Source organism: Mercenaria mercenaria, chromosome 13, assembly GCF_021730395.1.
Source record: "Mercenaria mercenaria strain notata chromosome 13, MADL_Memer_1, whole genome shotgun sequence".
Classification (NCBI taxonomy): Eukaryota; Metazoa; Mollusca; class Bivalvia; order Venerida; family Veneridae; genus Mercenaria; species Mercenaria mercenaria.
Genome location: NC_069373.1, coordinates 17,354,634 through 17,381,925, shown reverse-complemented (window position 1 = coordinate 17,381,925; position 27,292 = coordinate 17,354,634). Strand labels below are relative to the sequence as shown.

Below are 27,292 nucleotides of genomic sequence, written 5' to 3'. Positions count from 1 at the left end.
TTGTCTAATATTGTGTTACTTTCTGTGAGTCACTTGACGTTAACACAGGCACACTTCATGAATTTGTGATGTTTTCCACAATTTGTGATTATACATTTCTTACATCACTTTCTGTTAGTCTTTTGACTTGACCACAGGCACACTTTGTGAATTTATGATATATTTTCCACAATCTCTTACATGTGATTTGTGATTATCTGCGCATATATTATATCACTTTCTGTGAGTCTCTTGACTTTACCACAGGTACACTTTGTAAATTTGTGATATATTTTCCGCAATCACTACTATGTTACTTGCGAATATTTATACATATATCACTTTCTGTGAGTCACTTGACTTTACCACAGGCACACTTTGTAAATTTGTGATATATTTTCCGCAATCACTACTCTGTTACTTGCGAATAATTATACATATATCACTTTCTGTGTGTCTAGACTTGACCACAGGCACACTTTGTGGTTTTGTGATATATTTTCCGCAATCACTACTATGTTACTTGCGAATATTTATACATATATCACTTTCTGTGAGTCTCTTGACTTTGGCACAGGAACACTTTGTGAATTTGTGATATAATAATGATTTGTATAAGACTTTATAAGAGGTAATGCGTAAAAAGGTCTTACATACAAATGTTAATTTGTCTAATACATGTTTTAAACACTCTTGACGAAACAATAAGTTTAATCTTTCCTTTGGAATTCCCTTTGTCAGAAAAAAAACGGCTTTATGTTACATGTAATAGAAGGGTTCTGAAAAACTTATTTATTATGGCGCGTAAAGACTTTGACAACACGGCGCTCTTATTGGGCAGCGAGCACAGCGCTCTCACTGGGTCACTTTATAAGAAAATTTGGTTTAAGACAGTGCTACAAATTAGCAGGATTTTTTAAAAGTAAGACAGATGTCGCCCAATCAAACGACAAACTCAGAAGAGCCGGAAGGCGATAGTAACGGGGAATTGTAGTTCTTCGTCTGCTGTCTAATGCTTTGAACCAGTTGACACATGAATTACTAGTATTTTAAATAGGAACGATGAAGATGTTAACTCTAAAACAGCCTTTGTTAATCATGAGAATAGTGTAACTGGCCATCTAAATGTTGTTAAAGAGATAAAAAAAGAGCTATTTATTAAGCTTGGGTACAGCTATTGGTTATAATCAAGTTCCAATAGAATCTATTAGATAATATATTAACCCTTAGCTTGCTGGCGGCAAGTGATTCTACCTTTGCGGCCAGTGCAGACCAAGATCAGCCTGCACATCCGTGCAGTCTGATCATGGTCTGCACTGTTCGCTATTCAGTCAGTAAATTTTAAGTAAACACCCCTTCAATTGATAAATGGTACTACCCAAATTGGACGATGGACCAGTCCATTATAGAAATTTAGCAGAGTAAGGGTTAAATAATTTCTCCGTTTCATATTTTACAAAAATTTATTCCATGTATGTTTGAATAATTCCGGCCATTTCGGGAAGTGTCATTATTGTCCCTGTACCTAAATCAATTAAAGTAGACACTCGTGATCCATTATCTCATGCTTGCATAGCTACTAGTATTTCATGTGCAATAATTAAATGTACTTTTCACTTTAAACAACATATTGTGTTACTGGCCGGAGAGCAATAATATATCAGATGATGAGCAAAACGGCTTCAGGAATAATAGAAATACTATTTCTCATGTAGCTACATGTAGCTTTAGAGATAATAGGAAAAACCCAAGCAGTTCTCCTATTGTGCTTTTATCGATCTCCAGAAATATACGATTTCATAAGAAGAAATCTTTTGATACATGCAAAAATTCTCACATTTAGATTTTGGAATATGTTCCCATGTATATTTAAAGCTGATTTTATGACATGATTTGGAATTATGTCATGTGAGAACATGAAATTCGATTAAGAAAATGTACATTATGTATAAAATGACAAGTAACCGGTAATATTTCAAATATTTTTATTATTTTCATCATTTTCATACAAACGTATTTCTTTCAATCTATAACACAACAAAAAAACAATAATATGAACAAAACGTGACAATAAAAAAAAGATTGTTGGTGTATGATAACACCATACTTATGCCCTTTTCCATGGCATTTTTTTTTCATCAGTTTGATAAAGGTGAACCATATCATATATTTTCAGCATACTTTTATTAAATGCTATAACATAAAATATGTGAAATGATTCACTAGCAAAAAGGTAATCATTCTGAAAAATATTCTGCTAAATGATAATTACAGTTCATCAATGCATTAATTAAGAAATAATATATCTCATCCAGTGATTTGTCGTTGAATAAATCATTGCTTGGAGTTCAGATGCGAAGGAATTATATCACGAGGGTGTAGCCCGAGTGATATAATAATACGCATCTGAACGACAAGCAATGATTTATTCAAGAGCAAATCACTAAATGAGATATATTATTTCGATTCTAACACGTTATAAAGGATTTTAAAGTACATCCTTGATGACATGCATTAAATATTTGCCCGTTTTCAATCGGTTTCTTTTCCAGCGCGCCGCTATGCCGCTTGACGCCATGACGTAATAATTGTGACGTCAGAACCGTGATTTGTTGTATGATAATTCACTGCTTTCTTCCTTCTTTGTTTAATAGGAAAATGAATCGGATCGTGTTAGAATTAGATATTAATTTGAGTTGTCCCATACTTGAACTCTAAGTGGGTACAATTCTGGTCCTTTGGGATCATGAGGTCCATGCAGTTTTACTGTATAGTAAAGTTCCACTTAAGCCTGTACTAAAGGGCATGGTGATGTTTGTTTGTTTTGGGTTTAATGCCACTTTTTAACAGTATTTCAGTTATGCAACAGATGGCAGCTAACCTAACCAGTGTTCCTGGATTCTATACCAGTAATGCCAACATCCCCACATGAATCAGAGGTGGAGAACGAATGATTTCAGACACAATGTCTTTTAACAAATCGTCACAGAGAACATACGACCAGCTCGGGGATCGAATTAATGACCCCGCGATCCTTAGATCTGCGTTCTTCCTATTGAGCTAAGCGGGTGGGCAGCATGGTGATGTTGAACATTTCATAACCTCTCACTGAACAATCAAGACAAGCCTGCTAGCAGTCTGCCTAGTTGTGTTCTACGCTTCCAAAAAGAACACCTATGCTTATAATGGATAAACCCCCAAAATAAACATTCAGTAAAATGAAACTTTGCTAGCAAAATCTGCACGATCATTTAATTTATAGATTTGACTGATAATATCCTTTGATACAGGCTTTTTTTTTTATAGAGTAGCATGGCAAGATTGTTTTTAATGAAATTAAGAAAGAATATGTACAAAAACAGAATAAAACTAAAACATAATGCCTAGTTATAATCTCTATTGCTAAGTGACTTCTAAAAGGAGACAAATTTGTTTTTTTTTTTTTTTTATAAAAATATAAAACCAATGTTCTAAAATCTTAGAATAACAATTTTAAGATTTCTAAATTAGTAATATTATAACAATTATACCTGATCATATTTGAACAAAACCTTTCAGACAGTTACAATGTTAAAGAGCAACTACAGGTAACTAACCCTTCAAGACAAACATCACTTCCCACTTATTTATGTATTCTCTTTATGCTATTTTGGCATTCCCCAGTTGTTAGAAAAAATAATTTTCTGTTACGACCCCTTTCATGCTGGACACGATTGAGTCTGCCTTTGCGACCAGTGTAGATCATGATTGGCCTGCACGTCTTTGCAGTCTGATCATGATCTGCACTGTTCGTCATTCAGTCAGTAAGCACCCCTTTCATCAGTTAATGGTACTGTCCAAATTGAAAGATGGCCAAGTTCATTATAGAAATTTAGCAGGGTAAGGGTTAAGACCCTGGAGGAATCTGAAATTACATATGGAGGATAAGTAATCACAAGTAAATTGCCAATTGCAATAACAGGTCCACTACCTTCAATCTATAAATATCATAATTATTTTACATATAGAAAACACAAAATGAAGCTCAAGTTACTTTAAAACATATACTGAATGTTGATTATCTTCAAAAGCATAATTACTGACTTGTTTTTAAAGATATGCTATGCTCATTTTTCACTAAAATATTTTATTGTAAGATATTGTTTTACATTTAGAAATATTTGATCAACTTGACTAAATATATCATCTCACTAAACATGTAGAGCTGCAGTCACAATTAAATGTCATAGTAACAGCCATTTGTTGTTGTTGTTTTATAATTCCAGCTTGTTAATTTCACAAAAAAAGTAACTTTGTACATATTTAGCTCTGTGTTAATTCTTATATTGACAATAACAACTAAAAGTTATAACATCTACATTCAAATTCAGATATTTAAAACGGATGTTCACTGAGTTTATGAATGACAATTTGTATGCTTACCACTGCTAACACACTATAATTATACAATGTCAGTCTGAGCATATTTTTTTAATAAAATTTCAATGAAACACCAGAAGTACTAACATATGATTTAAAAAAGATTATATAATAAATGACAAAAGTAAAATTATAACATCCTTGTCATCTTAAAATGTGAAATTTATAATCACAATACATATTACCGGTTTTTAATAAAAATACAAATTAGCAAGCAGTAACAATAGAAATATCAAAGTATAACAATAATTTAATACTGATAAAAAGTGAACAAAATAGCCACAGCTTTTCCCATTATGTAACTCTCCACCTTTGAAAAATTACTTTCACAATGATTTAGAGTATAGATGCAATCTCTAAATTGCACAAACATGGTAATAAAAAAAAGTCTTAAGCAGTTTAGACATTCATGTACTGTAAATACATTTTAGAACTGCAATAAATACTCTTTGTGAAACGCTAATTTTTTTTTTTCATGGACAGACTTTGTTGTTTGTCATCTACACTTCATTTTAGTTTGTGAATCCATTACAGTAAGTTATAGTTACCTCAATCAATGCCGTGAAATAATTTATGTTTGTGTGGGGGAATAATTTTGGTAGATTTCTTGGTTTAATCAATCTAAAACTCTTAATCATAACAGAAAAAATTCCCACTCATGTTCTGTTAAATGTTGAAATCGCTGTTTTATGCCCACAAAATAATTCACAGTATGACATCTAATAAATAGCAAGAATTTCAGTAAGAACCTTAATTAAAAACTTCACTAGCATTAAAAAATAAATGAGTAATAAAAAGAATAAAATATACACCGCAAGTTTTTCAAATACATGAAATTTATAACACCTTCGATATTCAAATCAAAATCTTACAAAAGTAAAAAAAGAGTATGCTTCAATTATGACTCTAACTGCTTTGAAATGCAACCATTTAAATTACAAAATAATATGAGCCGTGCCATGGGAAAACCAACATAGTGGGTATGCGACCAGCATGGATCCAGACCAGCCTGCGCATCCGCGCAGTCTGGTCAGGATCCATGCTGTTCGCTAACAGTTTCTCTAATTCCAATAGGCTTTGAAAGCGAACAGCATGGATCCTGACCAGACTGCGCGGATGCGCAGGCTGGTCTGGATCCTTGCTGGTCGCAAACCTACTATTTGGTTTTCTCATGGCATGGCTCATATTAGTTCTTCTTGCATACTCAAACAAATGCAAATACAAAAGTCATTTTTACGTATGTAAAAATAGACACAAAATGTGAATCGCAACCTTTCCTGACTGTATAATCCTTAAACATTGTAATAAAAATGTCAAAGTAAGAATCACAAACAAAACAACTAGAGAGTACATTTGTACCTATTCAAATCTTTATATACAGATAAAAAATAATCAGAACCTTTTTCCATATATTGCAGCTTTAAATCAAGAGGTAGACTGCCTAGCAATTGGCACAAAATATATTGGGGAAAAAAAAAACAACGACAACAACAAACAATTATCTAAGTATGTCCTATTCCCTTACCACTTTATGTTAAAAACTTTCTATAAATAATAGTACTGAAATCTGAATATTTGTCACAGACATTTTACACCACTATTCAAAGAGATACTAAATTAAAATCAACTTGCAAAAGAACTTGAAAAGTAAAATATGAAAGCTTACACAAATGTACGATTTGAAAATTTCCGCCGAAACAACATATACCCTGAAACTTAAGTCAACAAATATATTTAAAACAAGAGCTGTCACTATTGGTGACAAATGCCCCCGAAGTAGGCCCAAGAATGTCACAGTTGTATACGCAAAAAATCACATATCATTTTGTGACCTTGACCTAGGAGGCCTAGGTCATAAGTGTGACACACCTCAATATGGTTAACATTTGTGCCAAATTATTTTCAAATCCCTTGATAAATGGCAGAGTTATGGACCAGACAAGAAAGAGCTTTGACTTCTAAGTGTGACCTTGACCTTGGAGCTAGGGTTCTGGGTCTTGCATATGACACCTCATCTCATTATAGGGAACATTTATGCCAAGTAATTTCAAAATCCCTTCATCAATGGCAGAGTTATGGACCGGACAAGAAACAGACCATGTTAACCTTTGACCTCTGTGACCTTGACCTTGGAGCTAGTGGTCTGGGTCTTGCTCATGACACGTCGTCTCATTATGAGGAACATTTATGCCAAGTAATTTCAAAATCCCTTAATGGCAGAGTTATGGACCGGACACGAAACATACCCTGTTAACATTTGACTTGAAAGTGTGACCTTGACCTTGGAGCTAGGGGTCTGGGTCTTGCGCATGACACATCGTCTCATTATGGTAAACATTTATGCCAACTTGTTTCAAAATCCCTTCATGGATGGCATTGTTATGGACCAGACACGAAACAGACCATGTTAACCTTTGACCTCTGTGACCTTGACCTTGGAGCTAGGGGTCTGGGTCTTGCACATGACACATCGCCTTATTATGGTGAACATTTATGCCAAGTTATTTCAAAATCCCTTTATGGATGGAAGAGTTACAGCCCGGACGAGAATTTACCGGAAGCACTCACTCACGCACGCACGCACGGACAGTGTAATTTTAATATGCCCACCTTCGGGGGCATAAAAATATTCTATTACAACCTCAACTGACAAGAATTTATTTTGCAATTTTAAAAACATTGATCACTGCATACCACTGAGTCTGGGAAAAAACATTTACAATATTTTTAAACCTGTAAACTATTAATTTCTGTTTCTTTTTGTCTACAGATAATTTGTTCTGCTTTAAATTTGCAAAAAGAAAAAAATTTTAAGCTTCAAGTTTCAGCAATATTGTATCTAAGCTAGTAATAGCTAAATATTGCGAAGGCTTCGTCAAATACAACATCTCACAAAAAACAGTTAAAAGCTGTTTGTGCAGTGTACGAAATTCAGATTTGAATCCACTACCCTGTTCGGGCTACCAGATTGGAAATTTTCCAAGCCCGACACCAATTTCACTAGCCCGAACTTTTATACCTTAAAATACATAATTTTTGCACCACATAATATTTTGTTTTACAGACATCTCTGTCCTCATGTTTGAAGTAATAAAAAGACATACAGTACATGTTTGCCATGTTTTTGAAAAAATTTTAACTCTAAATACTCCAGTCCAGATCAGCATCGTCAGAGTCCAAAAGCATCGGACATGACACTCCTTGCCAAAACAAAATCCAAACCGTTACGCCCCATTTTTAGGATTTGCACTTGCCAATTACTGCAACTCGGACTGTTGACAATTTGCAAGATGTAATAACGAGTGCTGAATACACATTTACAAACACGCTGATAGCATAATTTAAGCTCCGCCTACTGCAGGTACTTGTGAGTTTTTCGCGAGAAGTATGAAAGCTAATCAAATTATCTGTTACGCTAGAGGTGATTGTATTCAGCCAATTATAGCGCTGTGGTTACGTCTCTGACACTGTGTTTGATTGTCAACATGTGAAAGTGCAAAACCAACAATAATTCCAGAAGCGTTTCTCAGTCTGGATGCAGTACTCGTTTAATTAACATGATTTTTAAACAAATTAGGAAAATTCGGTAGCCTGGTCGGGCTTGTACCTGCGGAAAATCGGTAGCCCGAGCTGACATTTAGTAGCCACGGGCTGTCGGACTACCGCGAATTTCGAACACTGTTTGTGTGTCTTTCACCGCTCCAACTCGATTAACTCACCAATCACCATCAGGGACCCATGTAGGTTAGACTGGTCCCCTGCATTCATTAGAATTGTACATGATGAAAACTGCTTTTCTAGTTTGAGCACTAATCTTTCTAAACAGTAGTAAAAATTGGGAGTTAAAATTGCACATGAGAAAAACTGATTTTCTAGTTTGTGCACTGAACCAGACTAAACAGAAGTAAAAATTTTGGAGTTAATACAGATGGACCGTATTTATAAAATTATTATTAAAAACGCTTTTGTTACAATACTATCTTTCCTCTATTAATGAATTAACATCCATGTTTACAGATTAAAATACATTGCACAAGTATGAAAAGTCTACTGGCCAAGTTATATAGTGAACAAAAATAACAACTCTGAGATCTGAACCACTAATCACATGGCTTTGTCTGTATCACATTTTGCTCTAACATATCATCTGGTGTTCTGTAATTTCTGTTTAAATGTGAGAATTGCTTTAGTCATGGCTCCTGGCCTATCTGTTGTCATAGAATGTCCACAGCGGGGAATCAGATCAACCTGAACACAGTTTGGCAGCTCATTTTGTAGCACCTGAACACCAGAAGAATCTATCACCTGAGAAAAAAGAAAAAAAACAACATGGAAGACATGTACAGCATGAAACTGCTGGAAAAAAAATATTCAAGGACATATTTCATGGATATTTCAGGGCTTTTTATCAACTTCGATTACTTTTTAAACCAGTGCAGCCTGATCAACAGCAAATCTGCCATCAATTTTTTTGTAAGGTATGAACTTGTTTCCTATCTGAATATAAAATGCAGGAGTAAGTCAATATTATCTATTATCGAAAGGCTGCTTTTAGCAAGATCTTCCAGAATTCCAAAGTGCTGCTTCTTCATCATATAAAATGTAATGTCTTTTAACTGGGAATTCAAAAAATCAAAACCCCAAGGACAAAAGGAAGCAAGAATCTTATGTCTTCAAAAAAAATATTTAAACACATTTACTTGAGTAACAGTTTGAATGATTTCAACATCTTACAAAAACGAACAATTTAGCTGTTTTTTATGTATACTAGTATTCATTGCTATTACTGAGTGTAAACAAAATGGACAGTGTTTTTTTAAAAGTTTTCATATTATCACTGAAGGCCATATTGTGCATGCGCAGATGTCTTAATATGTTACCTCCATACAATAGCGTGTTAATATTGATTAATTATTATTATTATTATCTCAAGAGTTCAACTTGAATCTGACGCCTGCAAGACATACAAAAAATGCACACCAAAAAACCCTAATCATGTCAATAAAATAAGCACAGATTAACAAATACAGTTGGTTACAACATCTATGACCCTTAAATCTAATGTCCTGCCATTATTTTACTGATCATTGTAAGGAAATACATGTATTTCTACCTGATCTTGTTCACCCCATATAATCTGTGTTGGAGCACTTATTCTGTGAGCACAATCTCTCAGTAAGTTATGGTTATCTGGCTCTGTTAACAAGTTGAACACTGAAAATAACAGAAAAATCTATAAGCTGAACACTGAAACTTATAGCAAAGAGAGATGATCATTAAGGAAAGCATCCTGAAGATTGAAACGGAAATATGTTCATGTGACATAACTTTTAAAGTCTAAGATACACACACATTCTGTAGACAGAAAATACATTGACAGTTAAAGACAAAAACATTAACAATCTTTAATGTCTGCCATTGTAAGACAGGGTTCTCCAAAACACGAGACAGCATGGAATGGAAATCCGAAGTTTAACAAGACTTTTTATCCATGCTGTTCTAAGGGTTATGAAAACACCTGCCTTTAAAACTCAGGCTGACATGAAAGATCTTTTTCTTGCCTACTACCATTATTATGATAAAATCATTTTCGAAAATAAATCAAAACTCACTGATACTGTAAAAGCACATTTCTTTGCTGGATATAACGGATATGAAATGTTATGTTCGCGATGTTTTATATTCGTGATATTGTATAAAATGTAAACCTGCTTGTTTTGGCTTGTTAATAAGTCTGTGTCCGTTAAAGTTACTCATCATAAAGCGTTAACTATACAAATGTAATAACTTGTGTGGTTGCAGTCTGTCCTATTAAACAAACATTGACACCAACATGTTTGCCCCTGGATATAGGTTACATATAAAGCCATTTTTGTAACAGGTATAGAGTCGCCACGGTTTACAGGTAATTCTAATATGCTTGCCTCTGATAAAACACTCTTACGCTAGAATGACGTCACGTTAACGTGCGGTGACGTCAAAGTTTTTGTTGCGACAAGGAAAGAGTGCTTCTATATTTTATCTACTGTTTTAGATTAAGGGCATATTAGAATTGAAATAATTTATAGTAAAACCGTGTTTTAACACTATTTATACACTCGGGCGGTAATACGTTGTACAAATAATTTCACTCGGGCTGTGCCTGCGTGATATTATTATGCCCGACGTATAACTGCCCATCGTGCATAGTGATAAAACACTCTTTTGCTACAAATTATTTCTTAATTAAAGGTGTTAAAACATCTATACAATTGATAGGGATCGATCTTTACAAAGACATTTAAAACATACATGTGTATAGTTAACGCATGATGAGTAGCTTTAATGGACACCATACTTATTAACAAGCCAAAACAAGCAGGTTTACATTTTACATTTTATACAATCTCGCGAATATAATATTTCATATCTGCATATCCTATAGTTATTACGGAAACACAGAACATATCCACGTTATGTTATTATTGTCATTTTCGCTTGATGTGCTGAGGAAGGTTTTTTTAATGATCTGATTTTCTTGATTTGCATTATACCAACTGTTAATACTAACACGAAGATTACTGTTAGCGAGGTGAGGGACCTTGTGAATATAGCGAATATTAAACTCACGCGAAAATTTTCGCTTCTACAGTACAGTATTAATATTATGATAAAATTCAAATGTAGCTTATCTTTCTCCTACTGAAAAGATGTGATCACCTACCCAGATAACCTTGTGTTTTCCTGGAAGGCCGGCAAGAAAAATACCTCAAATAGGCTAAAATGCTTAAGCCTATATGTAAATGATAAACTTCATAAACATGTGGTGACACTGTTTCCACTTATAAAAAAAAGAAAAGTTATATACTCTTAGTTTCACTGGGAATATTAAAAGGCCCTTTTATTGTTAGAATTTGAACATGTAACTGAAAATCTACTTACATCTAGCATAAAATGGGTAATACTTCTTTCTAAACTCTGCTACGCCATGTAGAATCTGAAAAACCAGCCACCATCTCAGTTAAGAATGACAATATATTTCATCTTCACCACAAGAATGAGATATTAAAAGATTGCAATATCACTTTCTATCTAGCAGACAGACATAATTTATTGTAGTGAATTTCAGTTCCATTTCATTAGTATTTTTTATCAAAATGATATGTTAATTTCTACATGCAAAGGAATTTTGTCAAGTTAATATTTTTATAGTGTATAAGCAAGCTTCTATGTTTGAACTTTTAACATAGTTTTCTTGCAAGATGTATCCACATACAATCACATTTTCCCACCATGAAACAGTTACTGGCTTAAATTTCAAACAAGACAACTGAAGATGTCACAGTGATATTTTTTTCAACTTTAAAGTTTACTGGAGGAGGAAAAACCTTCAGGTGCTCCTAAGTCAAGGTCAGACATCTGGGTAGAACCACCATCCTTCCAAACACCTGTTAGAATCCTCTCTGAGTTAAAAGAATAGATTATCTTCTTAGGCCCTAGACAGAATGAGTGAGGGGTAGGGGATTCAAAATTACCATGATAAGCCCTATAATAGCTGCCAAAAAATAGAGAAGAAATGTTTTCTAATATCTGGAGAAAAAAAATTCCACTAGATAAAAAATTCACATTACAACAACATGTTTGTCTGGCATGGTGGAATCTGCAAACACTATGTTGTTCATGTAAATAAGATATACCTGTGTGGGTACCCAACCATTGTGGTATTGTACTGAATTCAACATATGTTGTACTTGAGAGGCTGTTGTTGGAAATAACAATGTACACGCTGTGTGTATTTCCTCGACTTTGTTTTCTAATGCATGGTTAATCTGCTCCCATAACGGGCTCTCTACTGGTGTCTTCACTGCAAAAAATAAACAGCGAGGCACATACAACAAGTATTCATAAACACTATTTTTGTTTATATTAAACTGTTTGCAACTCAAATGTCAAGAAAACTTGATGATTATCTGAAACACTGGAGTTTCTACTCAGATCAGTATAGGTGAAATACGAGAGAGTGCACCGGTCATCGAAGTCGATTCGTGGTCTGCTACCTTAAGACTGAAAATATGTCCTCTAGATCATAAAAAAAAACAATAAAGTAGGTTTACAATAAAATTATCTGACAACCACACTGAATTTACTATACATCTGCTTAGGTAATGATTACTGTCGAACTATCATCCATTACTTGTAGATTTCAGTAACAGCTGTGTAACAATGACTAAAATTCTAAATTGTCCCATGTGGTTCTGGGATGAAAAGAATTGGAACCACTGCCTTACCCTTGCATGATCGTAAGAGGCGACTAATAGGGTCTTAACACTTGGTTTTGCAGTAACTCTGTGATTCCAGCAGGTATGCAAATTTTGATTCCATACCTCATGTTTTTATTTCGATGTAAATGAGATGTGGAACCAAAATTTGTTGTCCTGTTTGGCGCCATTTAACCTATACTGTGTTGGTGCGCCGTAAAACCCAAATAAATAAATAAATAAATAAATAAAATTCTAAATTACTAACACATCACAAAGACAACTTACTAGCAGGACAGATGAGTGTAAGGGAATGTATTTGTTCTGGATACTCGGCAGCGTACAGTCCGGCCAGGGCACCGCCCATTGACATACCAACCAGATGGAAAGGGGTGGCATCAAAGTTCAATTTTCGCAATAACTGAAATATTGTAAGGTATAACAGTAACTAAAGTGCATATAATTATGTAAGTTACATAAATATGTAAAACTCAGATGGCAGAACTGAGTTAATAATTTGAACCCGTGAAATCATTGCTACATATTATCAAATGTATGTACATTTGATTTGTTAAGCAAAATGTAATTCAGCTTCAGTTCTTCTGCAACAATTTAGATGTTGGTAGAACTCTGGAAAAAATTCTTCAAAACTGCCTGACTTAACAGTGATACAATTTCCATTTTAGCCCGCCTGCTTAGCTCAACAGGGTGAGCGCTGATCTACAGATCACTGGGTCGTGTTTGATCCCTGGGCAAGGTTTATATTCTCCGTGACAATTTGATAAAAGACATTGTGTCTGGAAATAATCGTCCTCCACCTCTGGAAATTGGCAGTTACTTGCGAAGAACAGGTTTGTACTGGTAAAGAATCTAGGAACACTGGTTAGATTAACTGCGCGCTGTTACAAAACTGAAAAGTTGAAAAATGGCATTGAACCCAAAACAAACAAATTTCCATTTTACACAACTGTGAAATAAGACATATTATGTGATCATCCGCAAATGGCAAGTGAATGGCATCCATGAAAGTTGTTTGATTTTATCAAACTTGGAACTCGGTCAAGTTCCATAACCAGACAGACTGTCCCAGAAGCTCTGGCAGTTGATTTATTAAAACTTGTGAAGATAAACTGCTCTTTTACTTTAGCAGTTCTTTTCCAAACATCACTTAACTGGATTAAAATGTTTACAGGCATAATATACCTATAGTCTTTGTTGCTCTGGAGTTATGGCCCTTGAATTTGTCAAAACTGACAGTCCGCTTAATCAGAAGAGTCACTTTTAAGTAAAATGTAACTGACTGTGACAGGCAAATATTGTGATACTTTGCCACTTTTGTTCATAAAGAATAATTTTTTAAGGAAAAGTTATAGGAAGATATGTAAAATATAGTATCGGCTAATGCTAGCCTGTTCAGTCAAGTGCAGGTAAAAATGTAAACCTCTGCATGTTCTGTGCTAGAATATATTACATATTGCATGTGTTGTAGTTAATACCTTTCTCATTTTTTGCACAGTCTCTGTATGGGATAAATCTTCATCTTCTGAGGGTGTGTCACTGTCACCATGACCAGGAAGGTCAACTGCAATCACATGGCAGTCATGTGACAGATTCTAAAAATAAACAAGTCTAGAAGGCATAGGCACATATTTATCACTTAATATATCATAGAAACACATTAAATTAACTATCTCTAGAGCTATCTTAGATGTGGATGTTGCCAAAAACTTGTTTGAAACTGTTTTTGCCTTAAATAACTGCTTTCAATACAATACATTTTCTTTTTAGAGATATTAAGGATGTAACTGACTTATATGTAAAAAATGTGAAAAATTAAGATGATTATAACATAATTCAAGAGAGGGCAATATTGTTGTGCTATACATCCCCTCTCATAGTCAATTTGTCATATATCATTGTATCAACATATATTAAAATACCTTTCAATTTACACTGAAATTTCCTCCGGAAGATTTAGTGATTGCATGCATTGTTTATAAAATTTGATACATACAAAAATGGAGACAATTCAAACATTATTCAAGACCAAATCTAAACATTCTCTCACTGTAATATATCATTGTATCAAGTTATATTAAATTTACAGCTATTGTCTTTAATGCAAAAGAAAGGCCAAGTACAACAAGAGGGCCATGATGGCCCTATACTGTTCACCTGAGTACCATTGCTCTTAATGATAAGATCAAGTTTTGACATATAGATCACATAGGCATACACACTAAATATCATCAGGATAAATATTTTCTTGTAACAGTCCCTTTTGACTATGGGTCACGTACTAGTCAGGGCCAATCTCCACACCACGTTTGAGGGTCCTAGGCTCAAATGCTGCATTTTTGTACTAGCATGACTATTCCTTACCCTGGAAGACTTAAATAACATTTAAAACCTATCTCATTAAAAGCTGCTAACGTATATTCATTTACATAAAAAAATAAAGAGAGGTAATTTGTCACAAATTCAGTCAAAATGTATCTAAACTGATTGTCCAAGTCCATGTGATGGCATAAATGAAATTTCAGATCAGTATCTTCATTAGTTACAGAGATATACCCATTTTAATTTGAAACAAAGGGAGGTAATTTGACATAAAATCAGTCTGTAGTCATCTACCCTGATTGTCTGTCAAACTAATGACAATAATGAAATTTCAAATGAGTCCTATAAATACTTACTGAGATAAATCCATTTTTATTAAAATCAGGGGAGGTAATCATGCACTGGTATATGCATGTAGAAGATACAGAGTACAAGCCTTTGCAACAATAAATTAGAAAAGTAAGTAAAAGTAGAAATTTCTTGCCATGGAAGACATAAATAACATTTCAAACCAATCACATTAGAAGCTGCTAGGTATATTTATTTACATAAAAAATAAAGGGAGGCAATTTGTCATAAATTCAGTCAATGTATCTTCACTGATTGTCCAAGGCCATCTGAGGGCATAAATGAAATTTCAGATCAGTATCTTCATTAGTTACAGAGATATACCAATTTGAATTTAAAATAAAGGGAGGTAATTTGAAATAAAATCAGTCCATAGTTATCTACCCTGATTGTCTCAGTCCAACTAACGACAATAATGAAATTTCAAATAAATCCTATAAGTACTTACTGATATAAATCCATTTTGATTAAAATCAGGGGAGGTAATCAGATGTAAAATAACTTCAGAACCTATGAATAATGATTGAATCTGACAGATTCATCATGGAATCCAAGATTTATTGTTGTTGAAGATATTTTGCAAGTTTGTATCAAATCAAACCATAAATGAAGTCTCTATTTGGCTGCAAAAGCCAAAATAGCAAATTTTGAACCTTTAAGGGGCCATAACTCTGGAACCCATGAAGAGATCTGGCCAGTTTTTGCAAAGAACCGAGATATTATGCCAATACAAGTTGTGCGCAAGTTTGAGTAAAGTTGATTACAAAATGTTGTCTCTATCATGTTCACAAGCAAAAAATAGCAAATTTTGGCCCTTTAAGGGGCCATAACTCTGAAACCCATGATGGGATCTGGCCAGTTTTCGAAAAGAACCGAGATATTATGCCAATACAAGTTGTTTGCAAGTTTTATTAAAGTTAAATGCAAAATGTGGTCTCTATCATGTTCACAAACCAAAAATGGCAAATTTTGGACCTTTAAGGGGCCATAACTCTGGAACCCATGATGGGATCTGGCCAGTTTTTGAAGGAAACTTAGATATTATTATATTATTATACTGTGTGCAAGTTTGATTAAAGTTGATTGCAAAATGTGGTCTCTATCGTGTTCACAAGCCAAAAATAGTAAATTTTGGCCCTTTAAGGGGCCATAACTCTGAAACCCATGATGGGATCTGGCCAGTTTTCGAAAGGAACCGAGATATTATGCCAATACAAGTTATTTGCAAGTTTTATTAAAGTTGAATGCAAAATGTGGTCTCTATCATGTTCACAAGCCAAAAATAGTAAATTTTGGCCCTTTAAGGGGCCATAACTCAGGAACCCATGATGGGATCTGGCCAGTTTTCGAAAGGAACTGAGATATTATGCCAATACAAGTTGTTTGCAAGTTTGATTAAAGTTGAATGCAAAATGTGGTCTCTATCTTGTTCACAAACCAAAAATGGCAAATTTTGGCCCTTTAAGGGGCCATAACTCTGGAACCCATGATGGGATCTGGCCAGTTTTTGAAAGGAACTTAGATATTATTATATTGTGTGCAAGTTTGATTAAAGTTGATTGCAAAATGTGGTCTCTATCGTGTTCACAAGCCAAAAATAGTAAATTTTGGCCTTTTAAGGGGCCATAACTCTGGAACCCATGATGGGATCTGGCCAGTTTTCGAAAGGAACCGTGATATTATGTAAATAAAAGTTGTTTGCAAGTTTGATCAAAATTGATTGCAAACTGTGGTCTCTATCTTGTTCACTAGAAATTGTGAATGGACGACAGACGGACGGACGGCGGACAGACGAAGGACGATCACAAAAGCTCACCTTGTCACTATGTGACAGGTGAGCTAAAAATGGTATTTTATACTCTAACACTGTTCAAGACAGATTTAATTATCTGTAATATTCTGACCACATCCCTGTTCCTTCATTTCAAGAGACATCTCGATGAAAAGGGCATTGAGATCAACATTTTCATTTTAAATTTAATTCTATGGGATACATTCTACTTCCTTACTGTGTTCACCCATTAACACCAATTTGTGGCCATAATGTTTTAATGGTACTTAAGTCATTCTTGTAGACAACCAGAGTTAAGAAGTGTTGTATCTGGTGTACTTTCCTGCAAATCAATGTTACGCCAGCAAAAACTATAGTAACACCAGTTGAACATATGGGTGACAATTAAATTTTGTTCTTGTTTTTTCCATAAACAGTCAGCACTGTTTACATATGATATCACAGATTAGATTAAAAATTGTTACCTTCACCAACGGTGCCCACATAAATTTACATGCTGTAAAGCCATGTATGAGGATCATACTGGGTTGGTTCTTTCGTCTTTTGCCTTTCTCTCCGTAACAAATCATCAGACCATCAATCTCCGTGTAGTTCAGTTTCATTCCACTCAATATAACCGAGATTCTACAAATTATTAAAGTTACATGTTCATTTATGAGTAAAACTGATAAATATTACTTATAATGTTTTGTGAATCACCATTTATATGTAACCACTTGGTTTGACTTCAAAGAACAGGCACGTAGGAAGCATTTTCAGATTGGAGGGGGGGCACACATTTTGAAAATCAGCCGACCTATAACAAACCCAGTTCCATTGAAACGTTAGTTTTTTGGGGTTTTTTTGTCTGTTTTTAGTTGTGCATGGTTAACCCATCAAAAAAACAACTACAAAACTGCAGTGCACAGCTAAAATTAACTCGCTGTCAAATGATTGCTTTGATAATTACCTTAATTGGTCAAATTATTGGTGGGGGCCCGGCCCCCACTGGCCCCCCGCTGTTCCCTGATTAGAATGTATATAATAATAAAAAAAGGAATTAAGAGCACATGCTCCATATTTATAAAGAATTAATTATTATGAGTGTAACTAACCACCAATATTGCGCCGTATGCACAAGCTATGGCTTTTTCTCACATTTTTTTCTGTCTTTACAGGGTTTCCTATCAATTTTACGATTTTTTATTTTATTACTTGTGTTATTTTAGCTCACTCCTGACTAAATGGTCTTCATTCCATTAGTTCGTTCAAAAAAATGTTTGTGCATTAAAAGGTAAGAGAACAAGAGGACCATGATGGTCCTGAATCGCTCACCTGTTCCCACATGACCCAGTTTTGAGTATGACGTCGTTTTTTCTATTATTTGACCTACTGACCTAGTTTTTGAGCTCATGTGACCCAGTTTTGAACTTGACCTAGATATTATCAAGATAAAAATTCTGACCAATTTTCATGAAGATCCATTGAAAAATATGGTCTCTAGAGAGGTCACAAGGTTTTTCTATTATTTGATCTACTGACCTAGTTTTCGAAGGTACGTGACCCTGTTTTGAAATTTACCTAGATATCATCAAGATGAACATTCTCACTAATTTTCATGAAGATCTCATGTAAAATATGGTCTCTAGAGAGGTCACAAGGTTTTTCTATTTTTATGCCTACTGGCCTAGTTTTTGACTGCACGTGACCCAGTTTCGAAACTGACCTAGATATCATCAAGGTGAACATTCAGATCAATTTTCATGAAGATCCATTGAAAAATATGGCCTCCAGAGAGGTCAAAAGATTTTTCTAATTTTAAACCTCCTGACCTAGTTTTTGACCACAGCTGAACCAATTTCAAGCTTGGCCTAGATATCATCAAGATGAACATTCAGACCAACTTTCATACAGATCCAATGAAAAATATGGCCTTCTAGAGGTCACAAGGTTTTTTTTATTATTTGACCTACTGACCTAGTTTTTGATGGCACGTGACCCAGTTTCAAACTTGACCTAGATATCAACAAGGTGAACATTCTGACCAATTTTCATGAAGATCCATTCAAGGGTATGGCCTCTAGAGAGGTCACAAGGTTTTTCTATTTTAAGACCTACTGGCCTAGTTTTTGATCGCAGTTGACCCAGTTTCAAATTTGACCTATATATCATCAAGATAAACATTCACACCAACTTTCATGCAGATCCCATGAAAAAAATGGCCTCTAGAGAGGTCACAACGTTTTTTCATTATTTGACCTACTGGATTAATTTTTGAGGGCACATGACCCACTTTCGAACTTGACCTAGATATCATCAAGATGAACATTCTGACCAACTTTTATGGAGATCCATTCACAAGTATGGCCTCTAGAGAGGTCACAAGGTTTTTCTATTTTTAGACCTACTGACCTAGTTTTTGACCGCACATGACCCTGTTTTGAACTTGACCTAGATATCATCAAAATGAACATTCAGACCAACTTCCATACAGATCCCATGAAATATATGGCCTTTAGAGAGGTCACAAGGTTTTTCTATTATTTGACCTACTGACCTAGTTTTTGACCGCAGTTGACCCAGTTTCAAACTTGACCTAGATATCATCAAGATAAACATTCAGACCAACTTTCATACAGGTCCCATGAAAAATATGGCCTCTAGAGAGGTCACAACGTTTTTTCATTATTTGACCTACTGACCTAGTTTTTGATGGCACGTGACCCACTTTCGAACTTGACCTAGATATCATCAAGGTGAACATTCTGACCAATTTTCATGAAGATCTCATGAAATATATGGGCTCTAGAGAGGTCACAAGGTTTTTCTATTTTAAGACCTATGGACCTAGTTTTTGACCGCACGTGACCCAGTTTCGAACTTGACCTAAATATCATCAAGACGAGCATTCACACCAATTTTCATGCAGATCCCATGAAAAATATGGCCTTTAGAGAAGTCACAAGGTTTTTCTATTATTTGACCTACTGACCTAGTTTTTGAAGGCACGTGACCCAGTTTCAAACTTGACCTAGATATCATCAAGGTGAATGTTCTGACTAATTTTCATGAAGATCTTGTGAAATATATGGCCTCTAGAGAGGTCACAAGGTTTTTCTATTTTTAGACCTACTGACCTAGTTTTTGACGGCATGTGACCCAGTTTCGAACTTGACCTAGATATCATCAAGGTGAACATTCTGACCAATTTTCATGAAGATCTTGTAAAATATATGGCCTCTAGAGAGGTCACAAGGTTTTTCTATTTTTAGACCTACTGACCTAGTTTTTGACCGCACATGACCCAGTTTCGAACTTGACCTAGATATCATCAACATGAACATTCTGACCAACTTTCATAAAGATCCCGTGAAAAATGTGACCTCTAGAGTGGTCACAAGCAAAAGTTTACGCACGCACGGACGGACGACGGACGCTGCGTGATCACAAAAGCTCACCTTGTCACTATGTGACAGGTGAGCTAAAAAATCATCAGAATGTGAATGGAAAATCATAAATACAATCTTTTAAGTATTCAGTGATATGCCATCAAATTTGCAATAGCACCACTACAGTAAAGTATGCTGTGTGTAATATCTATATTAGTAGTATTGCAATAGTCCAAACAAGCATCAACAGTTACCTCTAAATTGTTGATGAACAGCTGCAAAACAACCTTGGTGGCTGCCACATTTTTTGTTACGAACAAAAAAATATGTTTACTTGTTAAATCCAATGTTTGATAACTGTTTTCTCATGTATTTGTTTTAGGTTTGACTATATGATTAACATAATAGAAAGTACCTTAAAATGCAGTTTTGATTATCTCCTTTTATGGCTCTGATTTCATAATTTCATGTGTATTAAATATTGAAAGTAGCGTTTTTCTAGCTATTCATTTATATGTAGTCTCTATTTGGACAGTAGCATTGTTTTTAACATGAAATTATGGGACTTTAAATGCTGCGGAACTGTAATGAACACTGGCATTTTTTGTTCATTTTATTTTATGTACCCTATTTTGGCATTTTCCGCATGTTATGAAGAAACAATGAAATTCAATGTTGTCTTTCAGCCAAAGGATGTCAAAACAGCATACAAGAATACGTTTCTGTTTGGAAACTGACAACATTGTCATTTCAACTCCACTACCTTAATTTTCATCATATACTTACTTGAAGTAGAAATGTATGAAGACAACAGGATGAACAAAGTACAGGTACAGACACACGCCAGCCACAGCAGTGAGTAAGTATAACAGTGCCGCCATTCCCAACATTTTACGTTCGACAGTTGCAACTTCTTAACAGCAAGGCAACTTTTGACTTTCTGAGTTAAAAAACAACATTTCACATTTATTATATAACCTCTTTAATTATTATAGAAATTAAATGAACATGAAATGAACATATCAAAATTATCTTTAACTTGTGAACATACCTGACAACTTATGCTGAAGGACCAGAATTACAACACATGATAGGGTTTCAAAAGGTGCGTCATTGCCAGTTATTTGTTGTGCCGTTTTTGGGTCGAAATTCAGCCCTGTTTTCCTGTCCAAACATTTAGTGTACCAGTTGATGATGGTAATGAAAATCATACACACAGTCATGTAGAATTATAGCACTAACTGGCCAGAACTAGTTTAACTAGCAAGTACATTTTGAGAAGTTTTTTGACAATAGCGGACATAAATAAAAGTGAATAACGGATATTTTACTGAACTTTGTGGTTTCTTTCTAACATGTAAAAAAACAACAGTAAAATGAATATTTTACAGAAGTGTTTAATTTTTTCTTTAATGTAGACCTAATCAGTTACTTTTTGCCTGACAGGTGATAAGGAGGCTTATAATAATCTTAACCTTTAGCCTGCTAAATTTCTAAAATGGACTGGTCCATCATTCAGTTTGGGCAATACCATTTATTATTCGAAGGGGTGTTCACTGAAAATTTACTGACAGAATAGCGAACAGTGCAGACCATGATCAGACTGCACGGATGTGCAGGTTGATCTTGGTCTGCACTGGTTGCAAAGGCAGAATCAATTGCAGCCAGCAGGCTAAAGGTTAAAGACTGAAATACAGCATGCTTAAATGAAGGTGATTTGTGGTTTTCTGCCAATACTGATTACTTTGAATTTTCAGAAAATGTGAAAAAAATTAAATTGACCATCCAGACTGTCTGAAATTCTCTAGTCCAACTAATTTGACGCAATCCTAGGAAATATTGGGATATATTTTTTCATATGGGCAATATTATTTCAAGAACTAGAACTAGAACCCTACCACTGCATCCAGGACCTTCAAACTTCACATGCTGATAGTACTTATTAAGTACACGACCACTACTAACTTTGGGGTCACAAGGTCAAAGGTCAAGGTCACAGGGGCCAACATTAACTTTTTGCATGAAGGCACTTTACTCCCGAACCACTAGACCCAGGACCTTCAAACTTCACGTGCTGATAGTACTTATTGAGTACACAACCCCTACTGACTTTGGGGTCACCAGGTCAAAGGTCAAGGTCACAGGGGCCAATGTTAACTTTTTGCATGAAGGCACTTTACTCGCGAACCACTGCACCCAGGACCTTCAAACCTAACAGGCTGATAGTACTTACTGAGTACACGACCCCTACTGACTTTGGGGTCACCAGGTCAAATGTCAAGGTCACTAGGTCAAAAGTCAAGGCACTGCGGGGGCATTTGTCACCATTAGTGACAGCTCTTGTTCATGCCCCATTTTTTAATTTCTGTGTTGCATCTTATAGTTTTAGTTTAGTTTCCCTAGTATAAGCATGCATGTGCTTTTAAAAGCCTATTATTAATAATGTGCTCCTCTCTTAGTTTGTCTTAGTTTAGTTAATTTTATGTAAATATGTACTGAAAGTTGTTGTGTTTTTTATGTTTTAACTTGCTTGCTTATTTTTTCCTCTTCTGGTGTAGCTTTTGTGCATGTGGAGCGGCTGTACCGCTGGCGTAGCCAGTCGAGGTAAAAAGAATATGAATGTGATATAGGGTAGATGACAGATGTGGTTGTGGCGAAGTGTATGACCCCTCCAGGCCTTTTTCCCAAATCTACACCTTTCTTTCGGAAGTTTTTGGGACACTTACTTTGATAGGGTTTTTGTCTTACACTTGCCACAGTACCCATGTCATCTACTTATTTGTAATAAACTGAATTTTACTTTGCTTACCGGTATTTTATATCCCTCTTTTCTGCATGTATAATTAATCTTTATTTGCTTCCAAGGGGAGCAACAAAGTCAGTAATGTATATATACTGTTACAGAGTTACTTCCCTTGCTCTTCTATGACTGTGCTTTTCCTTTACAGTTGATTTTATTTTATTTTGTTATTACTATATCATTTGTTTGTCGAAAATAGCTTTAAGCTAATGTTAATTGTTAAATTCTTAATTCATATCCGACGTTAAATAAAGTTTCTTGTATCTTGTAAATTAAAATATATAATAATATAACTTACATGTATCGAAAGGGGATTCAATTCCTCATTAATCTATGTTAAAATTATCAAATAATATCCAAAATTACGGATTTTCTGGTGATTTAAACCTTTGTATGTACTGTACACGATCAATGTTTAACATGCCATATAAAACCAGTAACTTTACATGACTTGTGTACTGTGATTTAACTTCCTGGACCAATATTTTGGTCCTTCTAAGTTTTGACGTTTAGATTGCCCTTCACAAATATAAAACAATCTGAACGTCGAATTATTTTGACTAGAAATTCTCCTGATAGACTAACTAGATCTTGTTCAACTTTGACTGAAATAGGTTAAAATTAATTTTTTTAACTTGGGGTTTTGAGTTAATAAGTGTCTAGGGGTACGGATCCGTACCTCTAGACAGGCCTGTTAGGGGTTTTCTAGGGGTACGGACCTCCGTTTTTCCAGAGATCAAGGGTCATTTACATTTCAAATTTTGTTGAAAATGAAATAACAAATAACATTTCATCACATTTCACCTTAAACTTGGATCTAAATGCTTTACAGATAACAAGTTCATCGGATTTGTTACATTTTCTTTCGGACCGTAAATAACCGAGGAACACTAAATAAATCACGAGGATTCAAACTGGCAGAAAAAAGGATATAAAACAATCAAACAAAAAAAATATTAAATATGTTGGGAAAAAAACTGTTTTTATTTGATAATTAACCCTTAGTGTAGTTACGTTTTTCACACATCTGGTAGCCGTCACGAGATACATGGGACATTTTCACAAACAGTTTCTTTTACTTAATGTCGCTTAGTTGATTATTAAACAATTGATTATTAAACAATCATTTCCATGATGATTATCATTATACCTTGTTAAATAACAAAATAAATTGGTGCATATAATTATGCCTAATTTATTTATTAATTTTTGTTGTCTATTTTTTTTTGCTGAATTTCAAATAGAATTCATTTAAGGGATATATTTATTCATTAATCAGTCAGGGGTGTAACTGTTTTATGTTACGTAACCTATTTCAGTTACTTTTTCAAGCATTTTATAACCTGTATTAGTTATAAAATATAGTTAACTCGGGTAAGTTATTAAAAAAAAAGTCTTCTTGCTGTTCTCACAAAGTGACCTTTAAAGTAAAACTAGTAGCAAACTGTGGTTAATCAAATTCTCTTTTAGTCTGAGCATGACCTGATAAGCATAATGGGATATTAAAGTGGAATTATGCGCATTTTTTTCAAGTAAAAATGCAGCTGAAATAGATGTGTGTGTAAAAAGGGTGGAGGATAACATGGCTTTTAACCCAATATACCAAACTCTTCTTGTTACCAGTACGAAATAATAATATTCCATATATGAATTTTCTTATTTTGACTAAGGCAGTCTTTTTAAGAAAAGTCAAACTGCATGCAGGAGTTGCTTCCCTTCAACTTCAGAAATCTCTACCTATAGGTAAGGGAGATCACTGCGTAGAATATTGAAAAATGAACTATTATTTTATTAGTCCGATTTCTTTATTTCTAAAGCATCAACTTCAAATACTTATGTGGCATTATCATTAATTTAACACATTTAAATGCACAGCAACCGAAAATTGCTTTTATAAAACATTCACCAAAAACACACTATGTGCACTAAGATGCACATAATGCCACTTTAAGAGTTTTATAGCTTTAAAACGTTTGCGTAAAACTTTATCAGCCTTGCGTAAAAATGTTTACTGCATAGCTGGAAAGATAAAAGGTCAAGGATTCAGGAAATAATTGCATTAGTCTCATTCATAATGAGGAATTGGCACAGGAGGGCTTTGTAATATTTTATGATAACTGAAACAAGTTATGGAAGTTTAAGCAATAACTCAGATGGGTTATAAACTGCGATAACTTGAAACAGTTACACCCCTGACTGTTAATCTAGCTGTTATCAACAGTTTATTTGACAACAAACTAATTGGCACAGAGCAGTGTATTCATTTGGTGTTCCTCAGTTATTTAGGTTTTGAAAGAGAAGGTAAACAATCAGGTGAACGCTGGTACCTGTAAACCAATTAGATCCAAATTTTAAGTGAAGACTGGTTAAGACTTATTTGTTATTTCATTTTCAACAAAATTTAAGATATAAATAACACTAAATCTCTAGAAAAAGGAGGTCCATACCCCTAGAAACCCCCCAACAGGCTTGTCTGGAGGTACGGATCCATACCTCTAGAATCAGATTCTAGAGGTACGGATCAGTACCCCTAGATACTTCCTTTGAGTTAAATTATAATTTCAGCAGATTTCCACCCAATCTGTAAATTATGAATCGAGGATGAAAGTTAAAGGAAGAACATAATTTATTAAAGGGACAGTGCAAATGTGAACAAGAGCTGTCTCCATAGGATGACACATGCCCCCGATGGCACTTTGAATGAATAGTTATGGCCGATGTTAGAGTTTAGGACCTTTGACCTACGGAGCTGGGTCTTGCGTGTGACACGTCGTCTAACTGTGCCACACATTCATGCGTAGTTATTTTAAAATCCATGCATGAATGACAAAGATATGGACCGGACACGCCCATCAATGCACTATCATGAAAAATGACCTTTAACGTCTAAGTGTGACCTTGACCTTTGAGCTACGGACCTGGGTCTTGCGTGCGACATGTCGTCTTACTGTGGTACACATTCATGCCAATTTATTTGAAAATCCATTCATGGATGACAAAGATATGGATCGGACACGCCAATCAATGCACTATCCTTTAACGTCTAAGTGTGACCTTGACCTTTGAGCTACGGACCTGGGTCTTGCGCGCGACATGTCGTCTTACTGTGGTACACATTCATGCCAAGTAATTTGAAAATCCATCCATCAATGACAAAGATATGGACCGGACACGAAAATTGCGGACAGACAGACCGACAGACGGTTCAAAAACTATATGCCTCCCTTCGGGAGCATAAAAATAAGTACTGGCCACTGCAACCTGCCTAAAAAGTAAAAAAATTAAGGCTAAAAACTTTGTTAATGACGTTATCAGGTCGGAGCCATTCCCTGGATTGAGAGACATTCTCTCGATCTAAACATTGTCTCTCGTTCGAAAGACAAAATGTCTTTCGTTCGAAAGACTCAAATTAGCTTAAGCAATGAAAATCATTGAAAGAGTAATTAAAACTCTCTTTTTAGAATGCACAAATTTATTTCAAATATAGAAAATTATCTTTCCTTTATCAAATTTTCAAAATCAAAATTATTTTGGGAATTTTGTTTAAGCAAACTTCTATGACAATGTCTTTCTTGTAAAGTTTACTTGAAATAACAAGTTGTTTCAATGATTAAATAATGCGACTGTAAAGAAATGATTATTTTAATAATGATTTCATGTTTTTTCAACACTTAAGTTAAAAACAGTCTTTCGATCGAGACAGTGTTAAGATCTAGAGACTGTCTCTCAATCCAGGGGAAATCTCCGACCTGGTTATATATCCTCAACTTCTAATTTTGGATAAAACCCTTAAGATCTTCGCTTCACTCTGACCAAAAAAAGTGTTACTTGACCCATTAAAACGATTTCTTTGAGAAAACAACTTACCTTATCTATAATAGAATTTGTAGAATTTGCAGGACCAGAAAACATCAATATTTGAAGTAAACACACAAGTAATCTGTCAAAACATCAGACCATTTGACGTCATACATGTCTACTCGGACGGTTCACAAATAAACGTTTATTT

At 34.7% G+C, this 27,292-nt stretch overlaps 1 protein-coding gene across 2 annotated transcripts; it reads right to left on the bottom strand.

Annotated features, from left to right (window-relative positions):
* Window positions 1-1,947: 1,947 nt before the first annotated feature.
* LOC123529582 (monoacylglycerol lipase abhd6-B-like) lies at window positions 1,948-27,292 on the bottom strand. 2 transcript variants are annotated; one of them, XM_045309962.2, is made up of 9 exons: window positions 27,151-27,292; window positions 21,270-21,423; window positions 17,580-17,739; window positions 14,132-14,248; window positions 12,924-13,056; window positions 12,075-12,241; window positions 11,320-11,374; window positions 9,512-9,612; window positions 1,948-8,703 (listed from the first exon to the last, which is right to left on the bottom strand). In XM_045309962.2, exons 2-9 carry the CDS (start codon window positions 21,371-21,373, stop codon window positions 8,542-8,544), a joined length of 999 nt encoding a protein of 332 aa, XP_045165897.1. In that variant the 5' UTR covers window positions 21,374-21,423; window positions 27,151-27,292; the 3' UTR covers window positions 1,948-8,541. The 2 variants fall into 2 exon arrangements, with proteins under 2 accessions (XP_045165897.1, XP_045165898.1); XM_045309963.2 differs by lacking the exon at window positions 27,151-27,292 and adding an exon at window positions 21,535-21,712.

What these genes read in the sequence shown, in the direction of transcription:
- LOC123529582 (XM_045309962.2), bottom strand. Translation starts at nt 21,373, where the DNA reads ATGTTGGGAATGGCGGCACTGTTATACTTACTCACTGCTGTGGCTGGC. An exon ending in TTCATACATTTCTACTTCAA is followed by an intron (nt 17,740 to 21,269) that starts GTAAGTATATGA and finishes AATAATTTGTAG; the next exon opens with AATCTCGGTTATATTGAGTG. An exon ending in TACACTCATCTGTCCTGCTA is followed by an intron (nt 12,242 to 12,923) that starts GTAAGTTGTCTT and finishes TATTTTTTGCAG; the next exon opens with TGAAGACACCAGTAGAGAGC.